The sequence below is a fragment of the Chionomys nivalis genome, chromosome 5 (assembly GCF_950005125.1).
Source record: "Chionomys nivalis chromosome 5, mChiNiv1.1, whole genome shotgun sequence".
Taxonomy (NCBI): domain Eukaryota; kingdom Metazoa; phylum Chordata; class Mammalia; order Rodentia; family Cricetidae; genus Chionomys; species Chionomys nivalis.
Window position 1 is genome coordinate 57193943 of NC_080090.1, and position 15657 is coordinate 57209599.

At 37.4% G+C, this 15657-nt stretch overlaps 1 protein-coding gene across 2 annotated transcripts in view; it reads right to left on the bottom strand.

The window, feature by feature from the left end:
• The window catches only part of Kifap3 (kinesin associated protein 3), a 137168-nt gene that overhangs the window by 59311 nt on the left and 62200 nt on the right, over nucleotides 1-15657 (bottom strand). For both annotated transcript variants that reach the window (XM_057770387.1, XM_057770388.1), the window contains exons 12-15: nucleotides 6673-6781; nucleotides 5298-5410; nucleotides 1868-2033; nucleotides 930-1055 (exon numbers count right to left, since the gene is read on the bottom strand). In XM_057770387.1, the coding sequence (XP_057626370.1) occupies nucleotides 930-1055; nucleotides 1868-2033; nucleotides 5298-5410; nucleotides 6673-6781 (514 nt within the window). The remainder of the gene's footprint in view (nucleotides 1-929; nucleotides 1056-1867; nucleotides 2034-5297; nucleotides 5411-6672; nucleotides 6782-15657) is intronic.

The window sequence follows — 15657 nt, forward strand, 5'->3', positions numbered from 1 at the left end:
ATTAATAAAATATATATATATATATATCTTATAAATGGCACTGGAAGGGCTGAGACATTTTTTTAGATGTCTCACACTAGCAAGTTTAATTTTCATATAATTAGCTACTTTTAATCTCTAAGATGGAATAGAAAATTACCCCAATGAAACAATACTAATTTCAGATAAATTTGATCTGAAATGGGAAAATAATAAGCCCTAGACCGTTAAGAGAGATATGGAGTAAGGGAAGACTCTAGTTCCCCACTAATACTGTATCCTCACACTATTGTAGCTAGTTCAATTTAAATTAAACTGAAAATTCAGTCCTGACAACTTCTTTTCAAGTGTTCAATGGTTACATGCGTTGGGAAGGGAAGATAGATATAGGACATTTATTTTTCTGACAAGTTCAGAGGGCAATAACCTATAGATCTAAAAGAAAATATGATGTTTAGAATCAGCTTCCAAGTTAATGTTCTTACTGAGAAGTTAAGATATAAAAAGAAAGAGTTGCGCAACAGAAAAAACACAACTCAAACCAAGATGAAGTTAGACAGAAAGAAGTGATTCAGTAATACTTGTTGAATTTGGGAAAGGAGGAAAATGCACACGAAATTGTTACAGAATTGTTTCATAGTAATGTCCTTAGCAGCAACCTTAAGTCCTTTCATATTATTCTATCCTATCCTAGTTAGTAGCTTATTTAGTTCATTTTTGATACTACATAATTTAGTTAATTCTATGATTAAAGAAAGAAAATACTGAAGAGATGGCAAAGCACCCTGTGTTCGTATACTCATTTCACCTTCTACACACCCCAGATTCGAGATCCACTTCTCTGCTGAGGCTGGTCCCCAGCAAAACACATATAACATTGTAGATTCTGTATTTTACATTTTAAATTTAAAATAATATCCTTTACACATTGGCATGAAAATGTGAATTACCATTCAGCAGTTCAATGAGTGCTGGGATTATTCCAGATTTTGCTAGCAGTGCAGCACAAGAGTCATCCATAGATACAGTTCCGATCATTATAACCACTTCTAAAACAAGGTCATCCTCTGCAGCACCTGGCAAAATCAAGACATGGAAGGATTTCATTGAGTATCTTGAGGAAACCCATTTGTTCTGTCAAATTTAAGTGCATAGAAAAGATACTAAAAGATGTTAAAACCATCCAATGGATATCTGACATGCTTATAAACTTGTCTTTTTATTTCAGATTGTTTCATGTTTCTCCAGGATAGCCTGTAGAACTGGTGAGACAATAGGATGGTGTAAATATTATATTTGAAAAATACAACTGAAAGATATTGTAAGCAGATGGTAGAAGACTCTTTACTGTGTGTGAACTTCCACATCTGCATGTATACATGGGGGATACTTGTTAATAAAAAAGACAGTAAAAAATCTAAAAACAAAAATAAATAGGGAAGAGAAACTAATGTCAAGAAATCACTCTTAGCTGGGTAGTGGCGATGCACACATCTTTAATCCCAGCACTTGGGAGGCACAGGCAGGCAGATCTCAGTGAGTTCAAGGCCAGCCTGGTCTAAAGAGTGAGTTCTAGTACAGGCTCCAAAGCTACAGAGAAACCCTGTCTCAGGAAAGCAAACAACCAAAAAACAACAACAACAACAACAAAAGAAATAAATAAAGAAAGAAAGAAAGAAAGAGAAAAGAAGAAAAGAAAGAAATCACTTTATGACAACTTAGGACAAATGAGGACTTATAGAAAATAGGGGTCTTGGTAATAGTCTTTCTAAAAACAACACTGTTGGAATAGTGTGCTGCCTAGAACAACGGACTCATACAATACTTGGTGAGCAACCCTATCCAAAACCCAGAGCTTAAGCAAAAAATCTGTAACATGGACACAGACCTGGCTTCAGCTTATCTTTGAGGAACGGAACTAGCTTGTACTCCTTCAGAACCAGCTCCCAGTCTAGGTCTGGGATGGTCAGATTTGCCAGAGTTCCCAAACACTCAATTACAAATTCCTCCTCTTCATCACTGGAAATCTGGGCTGCAAGGTCCCCGACATAATCCTGAGGAAGCAGAATCGCAACAGAGTTAAAATGTAGGAAAGGATCTAATCTAGTAACTGCTAGGAAAAAAAAAAGCAAAACAAAACATAGTTCTCAATTTAACTGAGTTAACTTGTTAAGGATCTGATGGTAAGCTCCAGAGAGGGCATGTTGACTGGACAGCTGTAACATTACAATGAGGAGTGGGCTTTCCTTTCTTTCCTTCCTTCCTTCCTTCCTTCCTTCCTTCCTTCCTTCCTTCCTTCCTTCCTTCCTTCCTTCCTTCCTTCCTTCCTTCCTCCCTCCCTCCCTCCCTCCCTCCCTCCCTCCCTCCCTCACTCCTTCCTTCCTTTCTTTCTTTCTCTTTCCCCAGCATGTTGAAATAAGTGATTGTGGTCATTGTGTACAAAGGACCATTGATAAGGGAAGAAGGAATGTTTTCTCCTCTCTGGTCAAAACCTGCAGACCCTTGATTCAGGAAGACTTGATCTTAACTCACAGATCCATCATTTACTTGCTGTGAACCTTAAGGAAACTTCAATTTCTGAAAATAGGATGATTCCTTTTAAGAATATAAAGTTGGAACTATCATCTACACAGTAGCTACTTCACACATATAAAAGTAATTATTGTCATTGCTTCGAAATAAATCTTAATATCTTATGGCTGGAAGTTAGATTTCAAGTCAAAGAGAATTTATTTAATACTAATATACTCAACAAATATTAAGTACCTGCTAAATGTGATTAATATTGTTATTGTGGCAGAAATGTTGGGGAAAACATAAAACCTGTTCTCACAATGCATTCAATAAGTCATCAACAGCATTCTGAGACTCTCTATGTGGCAAGCAAATGAAGAAATCAAAGTGGTTAAGTTTTCACTTTTGTAACTGGATAAACTGGACACTTTTGAAAAGATGGTGTGGGAGGTCCTTCTGTCTATGTGTTGCTTTTATTGGTTAATGAATAAACAAACTGCCTTGGCCTGTTGATAGGGCAGAACTTAGGTAGGCAGGGAAAACTAAACTGAATGCTGGGAGAAAGGAGGCAGAGGCAGAGAAAAGCCATGTATCCCTGGCCCAAGACAGACGCTGAACCTTGCCCATAAGCCACAGCCGCACAGTGATACACAAATTAATGGAGATGGGTTAAATTAAGAGTTAGCCAATAAGAAGTTAGAGCTAATGAACCAAGCAGTGATTTAAGTAATATAGCCTCTGTGTGATTATTTTGGGGCCAAGCGACCGAACGATCAAGCAGCCTTCATTACAACAGAAAGAACATTTAGATAAATTTGCTTCTAATGGAAGTACCAAGCTGATCTACCATCTTTAAGATTTTATAGCCTATTACTGCAGAGTATAGGGATGTGGTATCTGGCGAGTTGTGGTAGGTAATGGAGAAAGAATTCTGGATTAAGCAGATACAGATGAATAAGAAGATCTGAACATAAGCCTGGGTCATGGGAATGTGGATATATTGTTTATGCTCACTCTGTTGAAGACATGGGATTTCTAACATCAGCTATCCACTGATGTCCAAATGTCAGTATAGACACATTTTCAGAGAAACAAACAGATAACAAAGTGACCCTCACTCTGGGAAGCAGCACCCAAGCAATTGTTGGTGCAACTGTCCAAAAATGGGAAGCAAAGTGGCTTGGGCTGGAGCAGCCAGGAGGCAGGAAGACTAATTTCTGTCCTTGTTCCTGACATACATGGTGCTGGGCCCTGCAATCACTTGGAGCAGCGGTGTACTTCCTGGTTGTACAATAAAACCACTTGTGAAGATTTAGCAAATGCATGCTCAGTCATTTCACTCCCATATGAAGTAAATTAAAGCTCACTAGTACAGAGCAGTAGAATCGTTTGATTAAGACACACAGCCCTTTCAGGCTCTCTTACATCTGGGTTATTGGACTTTACCTCAGAAATCCTGACTCTTATAAGGTCACACAACAGTAGGAATGATTGATCAATAATCATTCTACCAACTTTAGCAGGATGCCAACTACACAGTAACTTCTTACTGTAGCTTAAACTGTAGTGTTCTGAAAATCTCTGGGTCCAAATTCCCTATTTTGGGCTAGTTCATGATCAGAGAATTTAGGCACTAGGGATATCTGAATTACCTCCTTTGTCTTCTCTTTTTTGTTTGTTTCATCTTTTTGAAGTATTTACAAATTGATGATGTGTGTTCTATAATAGGCACGTGAATAAAGCTTTAACTCTGGAATGGATTTTAAGTAAAGTAATCATGACAGCTAATTTGTCTCAGCACTCAGTTACAGCAGGAGTTTCTCAACACTTCATTATTATCATGGCTCCTTGAGAACAGGGCTCTTTCTGTAGTCCACAGGAGAGACAGTGAGGTTCATGGAGGTTAAAAGACTTGCCTAAGCATCTGTGTTAGACCTTGGGTTCTTTACTATTCTGCTCATTAAACAGTGACATAGTAACAGGAAGCACCCTTGGCAAAGCACATGTGTCTGCCATGCTGGGCCTTTGCACTGTACGTCCATCAAAGCAGAGGACAGCAAACCAGGAGCTCCAACTACTTTTTGAAGCTAAAGAGTTTTTGTTTGTTTTTGTCCCATATTTTTTTATCATTTATTGCTTATATTTGTGGTGTGTATGTGTGTTGTGTCATATGGAAGTTAAAGGACAACTTGAAGGAGAAAATGTACCAAACTCATGCAAAATATTAATATGGAAATATATATGTATGTATTCATGCATACATGTGCAGATGACTGCATTTGCATGGAGGTCAGATACCAATTTAAGGAGTAGGTTCTTTCCAGTGTATGGGTTTTGGGATTAAACTCAGGTTGTCAGAGAGTAATTTAATTAGGTTAAACCACTGTTTTTTAACTGTTCACATTAATGGGCTTTGTTATAACACAGTCATGCACAGATATAACAATTCTGACTATATCCACTCCTGTCATTACCTTACTCCTGTCTCCTTCCTTTTCCTAACAGTCTCTTCTAAGGGTTCTTTTTTTTTTCTTGCAAACACTGTAGACTGAGGGAAGCGAGACTCAGAAAGAGAGATGCCTCTTGTTCTCTTTTGTGGATACCAGTTCTGAATCTTTTCTTCATTTAATCTTTTGAGAATTTTACTCATTAGTGTCATTAAGTTAAGCTCATAAAGGTTCTCCCAAGCGCAGAGGTGGCTTGAGTCCTGAGTAAACGTTTGAAGAGGACCCAGGAAGAGCTGTCTCCCCAAATGCAGCAACTTAAGACTGGGGTCTCAAGGTTTTAAGCTGGAAGCTACTCACGATGAACAAACTTTTGGTGGGTCCATCGTGCTGGGAGACATTTCTGATCATCTTCATCAGCAGGGGGTCCTTGAGCTTCAATGCTCTTTTCATGAGCATTTTTAGCCCGTTTCCTAAAACAGAAAAATGGAAATTTCTGGAACACACGTAGGTGACATTAAGCTTAAATGGCTTTTGTTTGGGGTACATCTAATACAAAGCGGGATCCTTAAGTGTACAATTTGAATCAGATAAATGCATGTGCTGTGTAACCCAAAAACACACCACACAAACTACGCATAGAACACTCTTGTTCATTCCTCTGCCTTTCAATTCTATCTTCCCACACAGCTATTTCCTTCACCTTCTTTTACTTCTCTTATTTATCTTTTTAGACCAAGTTGAGCTTTATGATCTAGAGCTTTATCAAAATAGGCTCATATAGTATATGCTTTCTTGGCTTTGGATTATGTTTCACAAATAAAAAACACTTTTGAAAAATATTATACTTCTAGGACTTCTAAAAATGTAAAACTGGAAACATAGAAAGAGTTAGAGAAAGGATAGTTTCTACAGCACTGTCTATGCTTGAAAAGAAGGGCAACAAGATAACTATGCAAAAGAGTAGACAATGACAAAATCATAGCTCACTTATGCTTTGAGTTTTAAGATGTTTGCTAATATTGTTTTTTGTGTATGTGTGAACATGATGTTTGCATGCTTGTGTATGTTATGGCATGAATGTGGAGGTTAGAGGTTAGCTTTGAGTAGTCAGATCTTATATGGATTGAACTTAGGTCAAAAGGTTTGTGTGTCAAGCTCCTTTATCTACCAAGCCCTCTTGTTAGCCCACTTTTATAAAAGCATTTTATCATATAGAATGATAGTCAAAATATTATTTTTAGAAGATCATTTTATAAGGTACAGAGAGAAAAATCACCTTTTTATTAAAATTTTTATAAAAGCATTATACAAAAATTGATTATATTAGTTTCTGCATGATAAGAATAAAGATTTAAGGTTTTTGTGCCTGCTCATTTGTATTTTTTATAATGAACATGTTATCCTCATAAGTAAAAACCGATGGCCAGTAGACATCGAAGCATCCTGAGTAAGGTAAGTCATTTTATCAGGATACTATAGAAACAATATCCTCATATTCTTATAGTTCATTACCTTTAAAATAAATGCAAGCTGATTTGTGTACTAAATATTACCAAGGAGCATATCCATCAGAAAAGGATATCCTATGAGACCCATAAGAAGTATAAGCATACTGAAGAAACTTAGAAGAATATGTTTACATTGTATTTTTTCTTCCTTTTATTATCTGTTTCTCATTATATGCAAGTTACCATATGTTTAAAAGGCTACCTGTGAAGCTCTGTGCACTGACCTTCACAGATGAGCTGGACATTTCTCTTGTTAGCAGCAAGATTAATGCAGAAAGAAATCAGCTCCAAGTCAATTCGTTCATCTGAACATTCGAAGAGCATCTTCATTAACTAGCAAGAAACAAAGTTATATATTATTCAAAACACCGAAACACAGCCCAGAAGTAGAAGTATTAAGTATTCTCTTAAATTATACATTGGAAATAAGGTAATCTACATTTCATTACAAATTGGAAAGCTTCAACTGTTAAATAGCCACAATGAGTAAATAGGTGGTAACAAATAACTAAATGGCCAGTAGTAAACAGGAATCTCTGAGGAGTGTAGAGAATGCTAGGAAACATCAAGCAACACCTCAGCACATTAAGGAACTAAAAATATGGCCTGGAAGCTGGGCAGTTCAAATGAGGAAAACAGCTCATATAAACGTGACAAAGGAGCAAGGAACACAACCGTTCTGAAGAACTGAAGGAAGCCAGGCACGGCTGATGAAAAAGGGGCTGAGAAGGCTAGAGCTAGATCCTGCAGCTCCTGTGACACGTTAGGGACTCTGGGCTTCATCCTAAAGACACACCAAAATTACTTAACGTTTCTGAGGACAAGAGTCAGGAAATAAAGTATAAATCAGGACAAATTGTTTTGTAACACACAGAGATTAGAATCACATTTTATTTAAATTTACAAAGAAAGATTACACAAAAATAATAAGTGAATAAAAAAACATAAGCAGAGGGAAAATTCAACTAAAATGATAGCTACCTGTGCCAGCTATGTTGTGCAACTGGGGTAGAAATAAAAGAACTGATTAGATATATATTTAGAGAAGAGAATCAAAGTGGGACTTAATAACTGACTAGATAGTGGGGCTAATGGAGGAAAGGAACCAAAGATGAATCCTGGGATCCTGCATCGAGACTGTTAGGGATGGTGTTGCCAACATCTAGTGAAAATGTTGAAAGCTAAAAAGGGAAAAAGTACTTAGGGTTTGACACTGGTGGAGTTTGAGCTGCCAATGAGTCTAACTACAGGTTAGAAGCTATAATCAAGGCCTAAGCTTATGTGTTTATTGGATGTATATTAGAAACTGCTACATATGGCTGATTTCTAAAGCTGCAGACTACATACTGAAACTTGTCCATCGATATAAAATGAGAAAAGAAAATCAGATAGACAGATATGAAGAGAGGGCTTGAGAAGTAACAAACAGAAGTCAGGTAAGAAGAGACAAGCTATGTATGCTAATAGTGATTTAGTCATTATGTATATGAGCGTGTGTTTCTTTGTGTGTGTGTGTGTGTGTGCAGGTGCATGGAGGTCACATGACAACCTTGCGGATCCTTCTTCAGGTGCTGCCCATCTTGTCTCTTATTGGAACCTGGAATTCACAAGTGGCCCAGTCTGGCTGACCAGCATTTCCCCACAGCCTCCCTAGAGCTTGGACCATCACTCCAGGCTTTTTCTTTGTTAAAATATGGTTGCTGGGAATCAAAGTCAGGACTTTCTGAGTGTGTGGAAGACATTTTACGACTGGGCTATCTCCCCAGCTCCATGCCAGTAGGTGTAAGTGAGCAGACCTACACAATTCAGAAAATACTCTTCTTGGGGAAATCAACAAGCTAAATTAGTTACATATTAAGTAAAGATATTTTTGGTAAGTCAAAACTGCTTATAAGAGATAAAGATATGAACATATAAGCTTTATAAGACAGATATAATAAAGATAAAACATTTGAAACATTCTAAGACATATAACCTAAATATTTCCATGTTGTATTTTAGGAAAATACCTTTTAGAATCACACATTTTCATTAATAAGGTTTATACTATTTCTATTATATTTTTATTTTTTGAGATTATAATTGCATTATTTCCACCATTTCCTTCCCTTCCTCTAATTCTTTCCATGTACTCCACCCCCACCACAATACTCTCTCAAATTCATGGTCTCTTTTTTTTTAATTCTTATTTTGTATATAGTAAAGTGAATAAGTTTTTATTTTAGAATCTGGCCTGAAAGCTATGGTTTTAATTACTTTCTGTGTTAGCTCCAGATATCTACAAAAAGGACATACAGTCAATACAGTCAAAATCAATAAACTTTTCTTGTGAGCAACCAATAGCTTGAGAACAAAATTAATGAAAAGCACTATTCTATTCCAATTGTCATGCACAACTCTAATAACATGGTGGTAATTTATATGCAGAAACTACATAATACTGGCATGTATCATGTCCTCCCCAGAGGGCAGGTCACAAACCACAAACGTGTCACTAATGAATCTCTGAGTAAAAGATCATTAACACGTAGTAATGTTGTACTATAAAGAGACTCTAAGCCAAAAATAAAATTATCTTAATTTACTGGATATGTATTTAACAGATCTGTCAGCCAATTAAAAAAAAACAAATTAGCAAAACTGCAGGCGATTATCCACTAATTAACATGACTACATTTTCATAATATTAATTCAAAATCTGTTACTGCTATCTTCCTTTAGAACTTTTACTAATATAAAACTTTTTATAATGAAAATCTATTACATTGAAGCAATGCTTTAAGAAGGTAAAATACTGTAATAAATATTTACTTCAAATTAGCCCTGAAGTATAAAAATTACCCTTGAAAAACGAGGTTACAGATGACATTTTTAGAAGCTATGGATTAAAAAAATAATTTCCTTGCTAAATCTCTTGTAGAAACAATCAGATATGTATTTAAAATAACATCTGGTTTGAAAAATTTATTATCCCATCTGCAAAACTGAGAGAAAATTTAAGTATGAGTGAAATGTATCCTAATAGAAAATCATTGCTTCATCATAATGAGAACACTTCCATTTTAAAGCACTCAAGTCTAAAACCAGCTTAATTCAAACTCCAAGAGCCACAGTGCGGTTGTCTTTAATTTGATTGCTACCCACGGTACTTCAAACACAAGGGTAATTACTGACAACTAGGAAATATTAAAACTAGATTTGTTCTGTTTTAACTGTCTGTTTTCATCTTTTACTAATCTAACAGGAAAGCACTAAAAGGTCTTCAGCCTGTGCAATGAAGAAGCAATAGTGTTCAATCAGACAAGTCCCATATTGAGTATCAGATACCAAAGACCCAAGACTGAAATCACTGTGTCTAGACTCTCTGGCACCTGACTTCACTTATTTACCAGTGACCAGAGGCCAACCCCCACAGCTCTCTGTATTCTCATACACCTCCACCACCCCACTCCCCCCTACTCAAACATCTTTGAATGATTATGCCAGAACTGAGCATGCCGCAGGAATCTCTTCTGACTGGCTACTCCCTAGCTCTCTTGTTTGAAGTGATGCTCTGGTTTCTGAACTCAGCAGATAATGGCAGCAAGAGCAGAGAGTGCTGTCAGAAAGGACGTTTGCCAGCGTTCAGCTAAAAAGAAGCATGCAGATCAAAGTGGGGCCAAACAGGACAACTGTGGTGGAAAACATGTGGACCACTCTGACGACTCTTGCATGCTGTTCTAGGGCAAAATATTAAATAACACCATGACATCACTACCTAACCATGCACTTTGATTGGCCATTCTATTACCAATAAATACTTTTATAAGCATCTGGATGGCATTTGCACCTATTTAAACAAAACATGCAGCTCAGAGGTCTAAATAACAATGAACTGTTAATGTGTACTTTTAACAATTATTAGACTACAACCATTAACTCCTGGTTATCCAAATATGCTTACCTGAAACAATCCACCCACTGAGCCCATTAAGATCATATATAAAAAAAGATGTCCTGAACTCAAATTTTGATGAATAATAACAAATAGGGAAAGAAAATGAGAACACATTGAATAATTACAGGCAATAAAGTACAAAGGAAGAAAAGTGATGCAATACCGGGTGAGATTATGAGGAATGTTGCATGCACACTCACCTGTTCTGGACATTTAATATTTTCAGAATGTGAACTCTAACCCAATTACAGATCTATCCTGTACAATACTGTACAACACTGCACTATGAATGAGTCAGAAATGATGAGAAAGATTCACATTTTATAAGCCATACTTTATTTGCAATCTAGACAGCACATACATATCATCTTATGTAATTAAGAATATAATCATATTAACTATTCTTTCTGATCACTAAAATATATGTGAATCACTGCTGAGCCACTGCATTTCTGCCTTCAGGTTTACTATTGTCTTCTCTGAAAAATTCAAGTGTAATACATCAAGATCTTTATTTTTAATATTTAATGAAAAAATATCACTAATTCAAAAAGAACAAAACTCCCCTTGACCTGTGGACACTGTCACCATGATAGGGCTTTCTCTAATACACAGGTCAATTGGTGTACTGCCCTCAGAAAGTTTAAAGTCCAGTAGAAACACAAATGCTGCCCTGGACAGGAGTACATTTCTAATTTCTGAAGGGTATATTCTATTTTCATTTAACTTTTGTTTTCCTTTCTATTATTCTTTTATTTTGCAATGAACAATGATTGACAGCAAAAGCATATAAGCTTTTATCTAAGTATGCCCAAACTGGACAGTGTGAAATAAATTTTTTTTTTTTTTTTTTGGTTTTTCGAGACAGGGTTTCTCTGTGGCTTTGGATGTGAAATAAAATTTATAGGCCTTAAATGTACTTAAGTATATTCTAGACTACTACTTTGTTTTATTAAAATAACTAAAAGTTCCAATATAATTTCATATTCCTTCAACAATCAACATTTCAGAAAGATAAAAGAAGAGAATAAATAAAAACCTTAAAAACTGTCAAAATTTTATGATCTCCTGACAAAACTGGGAGCATGGTGGTGGGGGAAGGAAGGGAGGGTGGAAGGGGAGGAAGGGGGGAGAAAAAGAGGGGGGAGGAGAACTTGTGAGGGAACAGGATGGTGGAGAAGGGGGAAGGACAGAGATGGAGAGTAAGGAAAGAGATATCTTGATTGAGGGAGCCATTATGGAGCTAGCAAGAAACCTAGCACTAAAGAAATTCCCAGGAATTCACAAGGATGACCCCAGTTAAGACCATAAGCAATAGTTGGGGGGGGGCAATCTGGCCTTGCCCTGTAGGCAGACTGATGAATATCTTAAATGTCACCATAAAACCTTCATCCAGCAACTGATGGAAACAGAGGCACAGATCTGCAGTGGAGCACTGGGCTGAGCTCCCAAAGTACAGTTGAAGAGATGGAGGAGTGAGAATATGAGCAAAGGGGTCAAGACCATGATGGGGACACCCACTGAAATAGTTTACCTGAGCCTATGGGAGCTCACCAACTCCAGCTGGGCAGGAAAGGAATAAGCCTGGGACCAAACTAGTCATTCTGAATGTGGGTGACAGTTGTATGGCTGAGGCAGACTGCTGGGCTACTGGCAGTGGCACCAGGATTTATCTCTACTGGTTGTATTGGCTTTTTGGAACCCATTCTCTTTGAATGGATTCCTTGTTTAGCCTAGATATAGTAGGGAGGGCCTTGGTCCTTCATCAAAGCAATGTGCCTTACCCTCTCTGAGAAGTAGATAGTGAGTTGGGTAGAGGGAGAGAGGAAGGGAGTAGGGGAGGGAGTGGGAATTGGAATTGGTATGTAAAATGTAAAACGATAGTTTGCTTTTTTAAAAAAAATAAAAATTGTCCAAACTTGAATGGGTTTAGGGAATTTGGCTCATGAAATACAGATGACAAATGTTTTAAAAATTCCATCGTCGACATGTGTGATATTAGAACACTCTGTCAAGTATACATGGAAGAAGACTGTTGGTAAGGATGGGGGAACTTTTGTAGACACCAAGTTCTAAGCTGCACTTATAGCCATGTCTAAAAATTACCCTAAATGGGCTCTTCTTTTTGAGTCATTTGAAGTTTCATATTTTATTTTTGAGACTATACATTCTGTAAGAGTAGGATAACTCCAAATTTAATATTCAATGTAACAAGTTTTCCATCTCTTCCTGGTTTGTATTTATTTCTCTCTTAATGCTATTATTTTAAAAAATCTAAATCTGGGTAAAAAGTCATTCTTTGAGAGAATTTTTTTTTTGGCTGCTTTTCAACTAATATTCTGAAGTCAATAAAGGTCAGACACTGAAAAAGAAGGAAAAGGAACTCCCTTTGAAACTACAAAGCAGAAACCTCTGGAATTCTTGGAGCCAGGCTGCAGTGAATCACCTGTAATCTCACCTGGACAGGGCTACTCACATGCTGGACAGCTTGGTCACACCGCACAGGCTGTGTGCTGACACAGGTCAGCACGAGGATATGTCTTATGCAAGGATGTGCTCTGACTTCTGGGAAGGATGTCTATCTGTGGCAAACACTCACAGGGACTCCCACAATGCAAGAGGAATGACTCTTTGGAAGAGCACCAGATTTTAAATACATGTAAGGAAAACCTTAAAATCCTTGAAAACAGATTGTTAAATTCTGACTCACTGATTGAGAATGAATAGAGGGACAGTCAGAATAGCAAAAAGAAAAATCTGAGTCAGTTCTCTTAGAGAAGCAAGGGGTTATGCAGCAGTAGAGTTAAGAATGACTGTATTAGGGGTGATCCAGTCTTGTGCTCAAGTGTCCTTGCAGCCTTTTATTTTAGCTATATATCTTGTAAATTTTCTTTTGCTATTTTAGAAATCTTTTCCATACAAATACAGTAAAAAGATCAGTCATTGTTGTGAGCATTCAGGACTCACATTATTGGAGTTCCACTCACTGGCGACTAACGAACACAAGAGTGAGCCCATGAGTGTAAGGTCCCCAAGCCACTACATCTCCAACCTTAAATAAAAGATTAAAAACAAGAATACTTCTTTGAGACATACAGACCTAGCAGGAGATATATCACACAGATGAAGCAAAGAAAACCCGTGAGAACAGCACTATAAAACCAAAAGAATCTGGATAAGGCATTTTGCTATCACAGGATACAAAGTACTTCAAAATGTCAACTATAAACAAGATTAAAAAAAAAAAAAAAAAAAAAGAAGGGAGCTCAGTTGGAGCATTGGACTGAGCTCCCAAGGTCAAAATGAGGAACAGAAGGAGGGAGAACATGAGCAAGGAAGTCAGGACTGCGAGGGGTGCACCCACCCACTGAGACAGTGGGGCTGATCTATTGGGAGCTCACCAAGGCCAGCTGGACTGGGACTGAAAAAGCATGGGATAAAACCGGACTCTCTGAACATGGCGGACAATGAGGGCTGCTGAGAAGCCAAGGACAATGGCACTGGGTTTTGATCCTACTGCATGTACTGGCTTTGTAGGAGCCTAACCAGCCTGGATGCTCACCTTCCTAGACCTAGATGGAGGGGGGAGGACCTTGGACTTCCCACAGGGCAGGGAACCCTGACTGCTCTTTGGACTGAAGAGGGAGGGGGAGAGGAGTGGGGAGAGGGGGAGAGGAGTGGAGGAAGTGGGAGGGAAATGGGAGGCTGGGAGGAGGCGAAAATTTTTTTCAATAAAAAAAAATTATCAATGAGATGCAAATTTAACTGGTTTCTTTTTACAAATCTTCCAGGCGCTTGTTCCTTGTGCAAGGGTCTGATGGAAGAACTAATTATAGCTACCGCACTCTTGTATTTAACTCAGGTACATGATACAGACCATTATGCAATTGCACTTAGCCTTACTTAACAAGACTAATGGTTATATAGATGTAAAAAAAATTCTCATTAACTTTGTCTCTTAATGTTCCCCTAAAATGTTGTACATGGATTACCTCCTTATATAACCCAATTTAAAAAGATGTATATTATTAGTAAACTTTTTTTCTGGATAATTGCCATTCGTTAAGTTTTTCTGGGCCCCTTGGTTGGAACCTCTTCTGAAGTACTCTAACTGCTGCTCTTTCTGCATAACGCCTTTTGCCAGTTCTAAGAAATTAAGAGATATATGTAACCCAAAGGCTTAAGAGCATTTCTGCTGAACTTAAAGGGGAGAGTAATAGGCCATGGGACTTCCAACTCATCCCTCTTCTTGTCACTCTATGGATATTTTTTTTTCATCATTCAGAAATAAAAGACTTGGATTGAAAAAAAATTAAAAAAAAAGAAGGGGACAAATCTGGGAAGTATTTGTAACATGACAGTTAAAACACTGCAAAATCAATCTTATTCATCAATAATATGAATATGCCACCAGAAATAGAATGAAAATTTATACTAGAATATAGATGCTAAACTGATGAACTATGTTTACCTTCACCAATACTCTGGAAATACACATACATCAAAATTTTGAAGCACCTCATTTTTAGAAAAATACTGCATCATTATTGTTAAGGGTGAAATGGTGGCTGGAAATACAGCATCATTTTTAGAAGATAACTGGGCCAATACATACTCAGAGCCCATTCTTTTTGACCTAGGCATCCATCTGTTACGGACTGCAGCTAAAGAAAACTCAGTGCATAAGCACACATGGCTGCAAAGACATGGACAAACATTCAAGACTAACTTTATCATGTACTCATATATGTTGATGGTGCTATGCGATAACCTAGGAAAATCTGAGGATATAATTTAATTGTGGTCATTAAGCACAGTATTATATGATCATTAGAGACAGTTTATAATTTAACTACATGAGTATACTTGATCTATTCAGCAAATAACTCCATGCATGAAAATGTTATTAATATATTATTACTTTCATAACATACAAGGGGGGGCTGGAGAGATGGCTCAGAGGATAGGAGCACAGAGTGCTCTTCCAGAGGACCTGGGTTTCATTCCTGGCACTTACATGATGGTTTGCAACTGTTTTTAACTCCAGTTCCAAGGGATTGGATAACTCCTTTTGGCCTCTGGGGGTTCTGTATACATGCAGTGCACAGACAAATATGTAGGCAAAACTCATACACATCAAAAGTAAATGGCTCTCAAAAAATGAAGAGGAAAGGGTAAGAAAGTGTTAGTTATCACTGGGGTGTGGATAATTATTCTGTATTCATTGCTGCTCTGACAGGCATCAAGCATTCTAGTGCTGCCACTAAGCTAC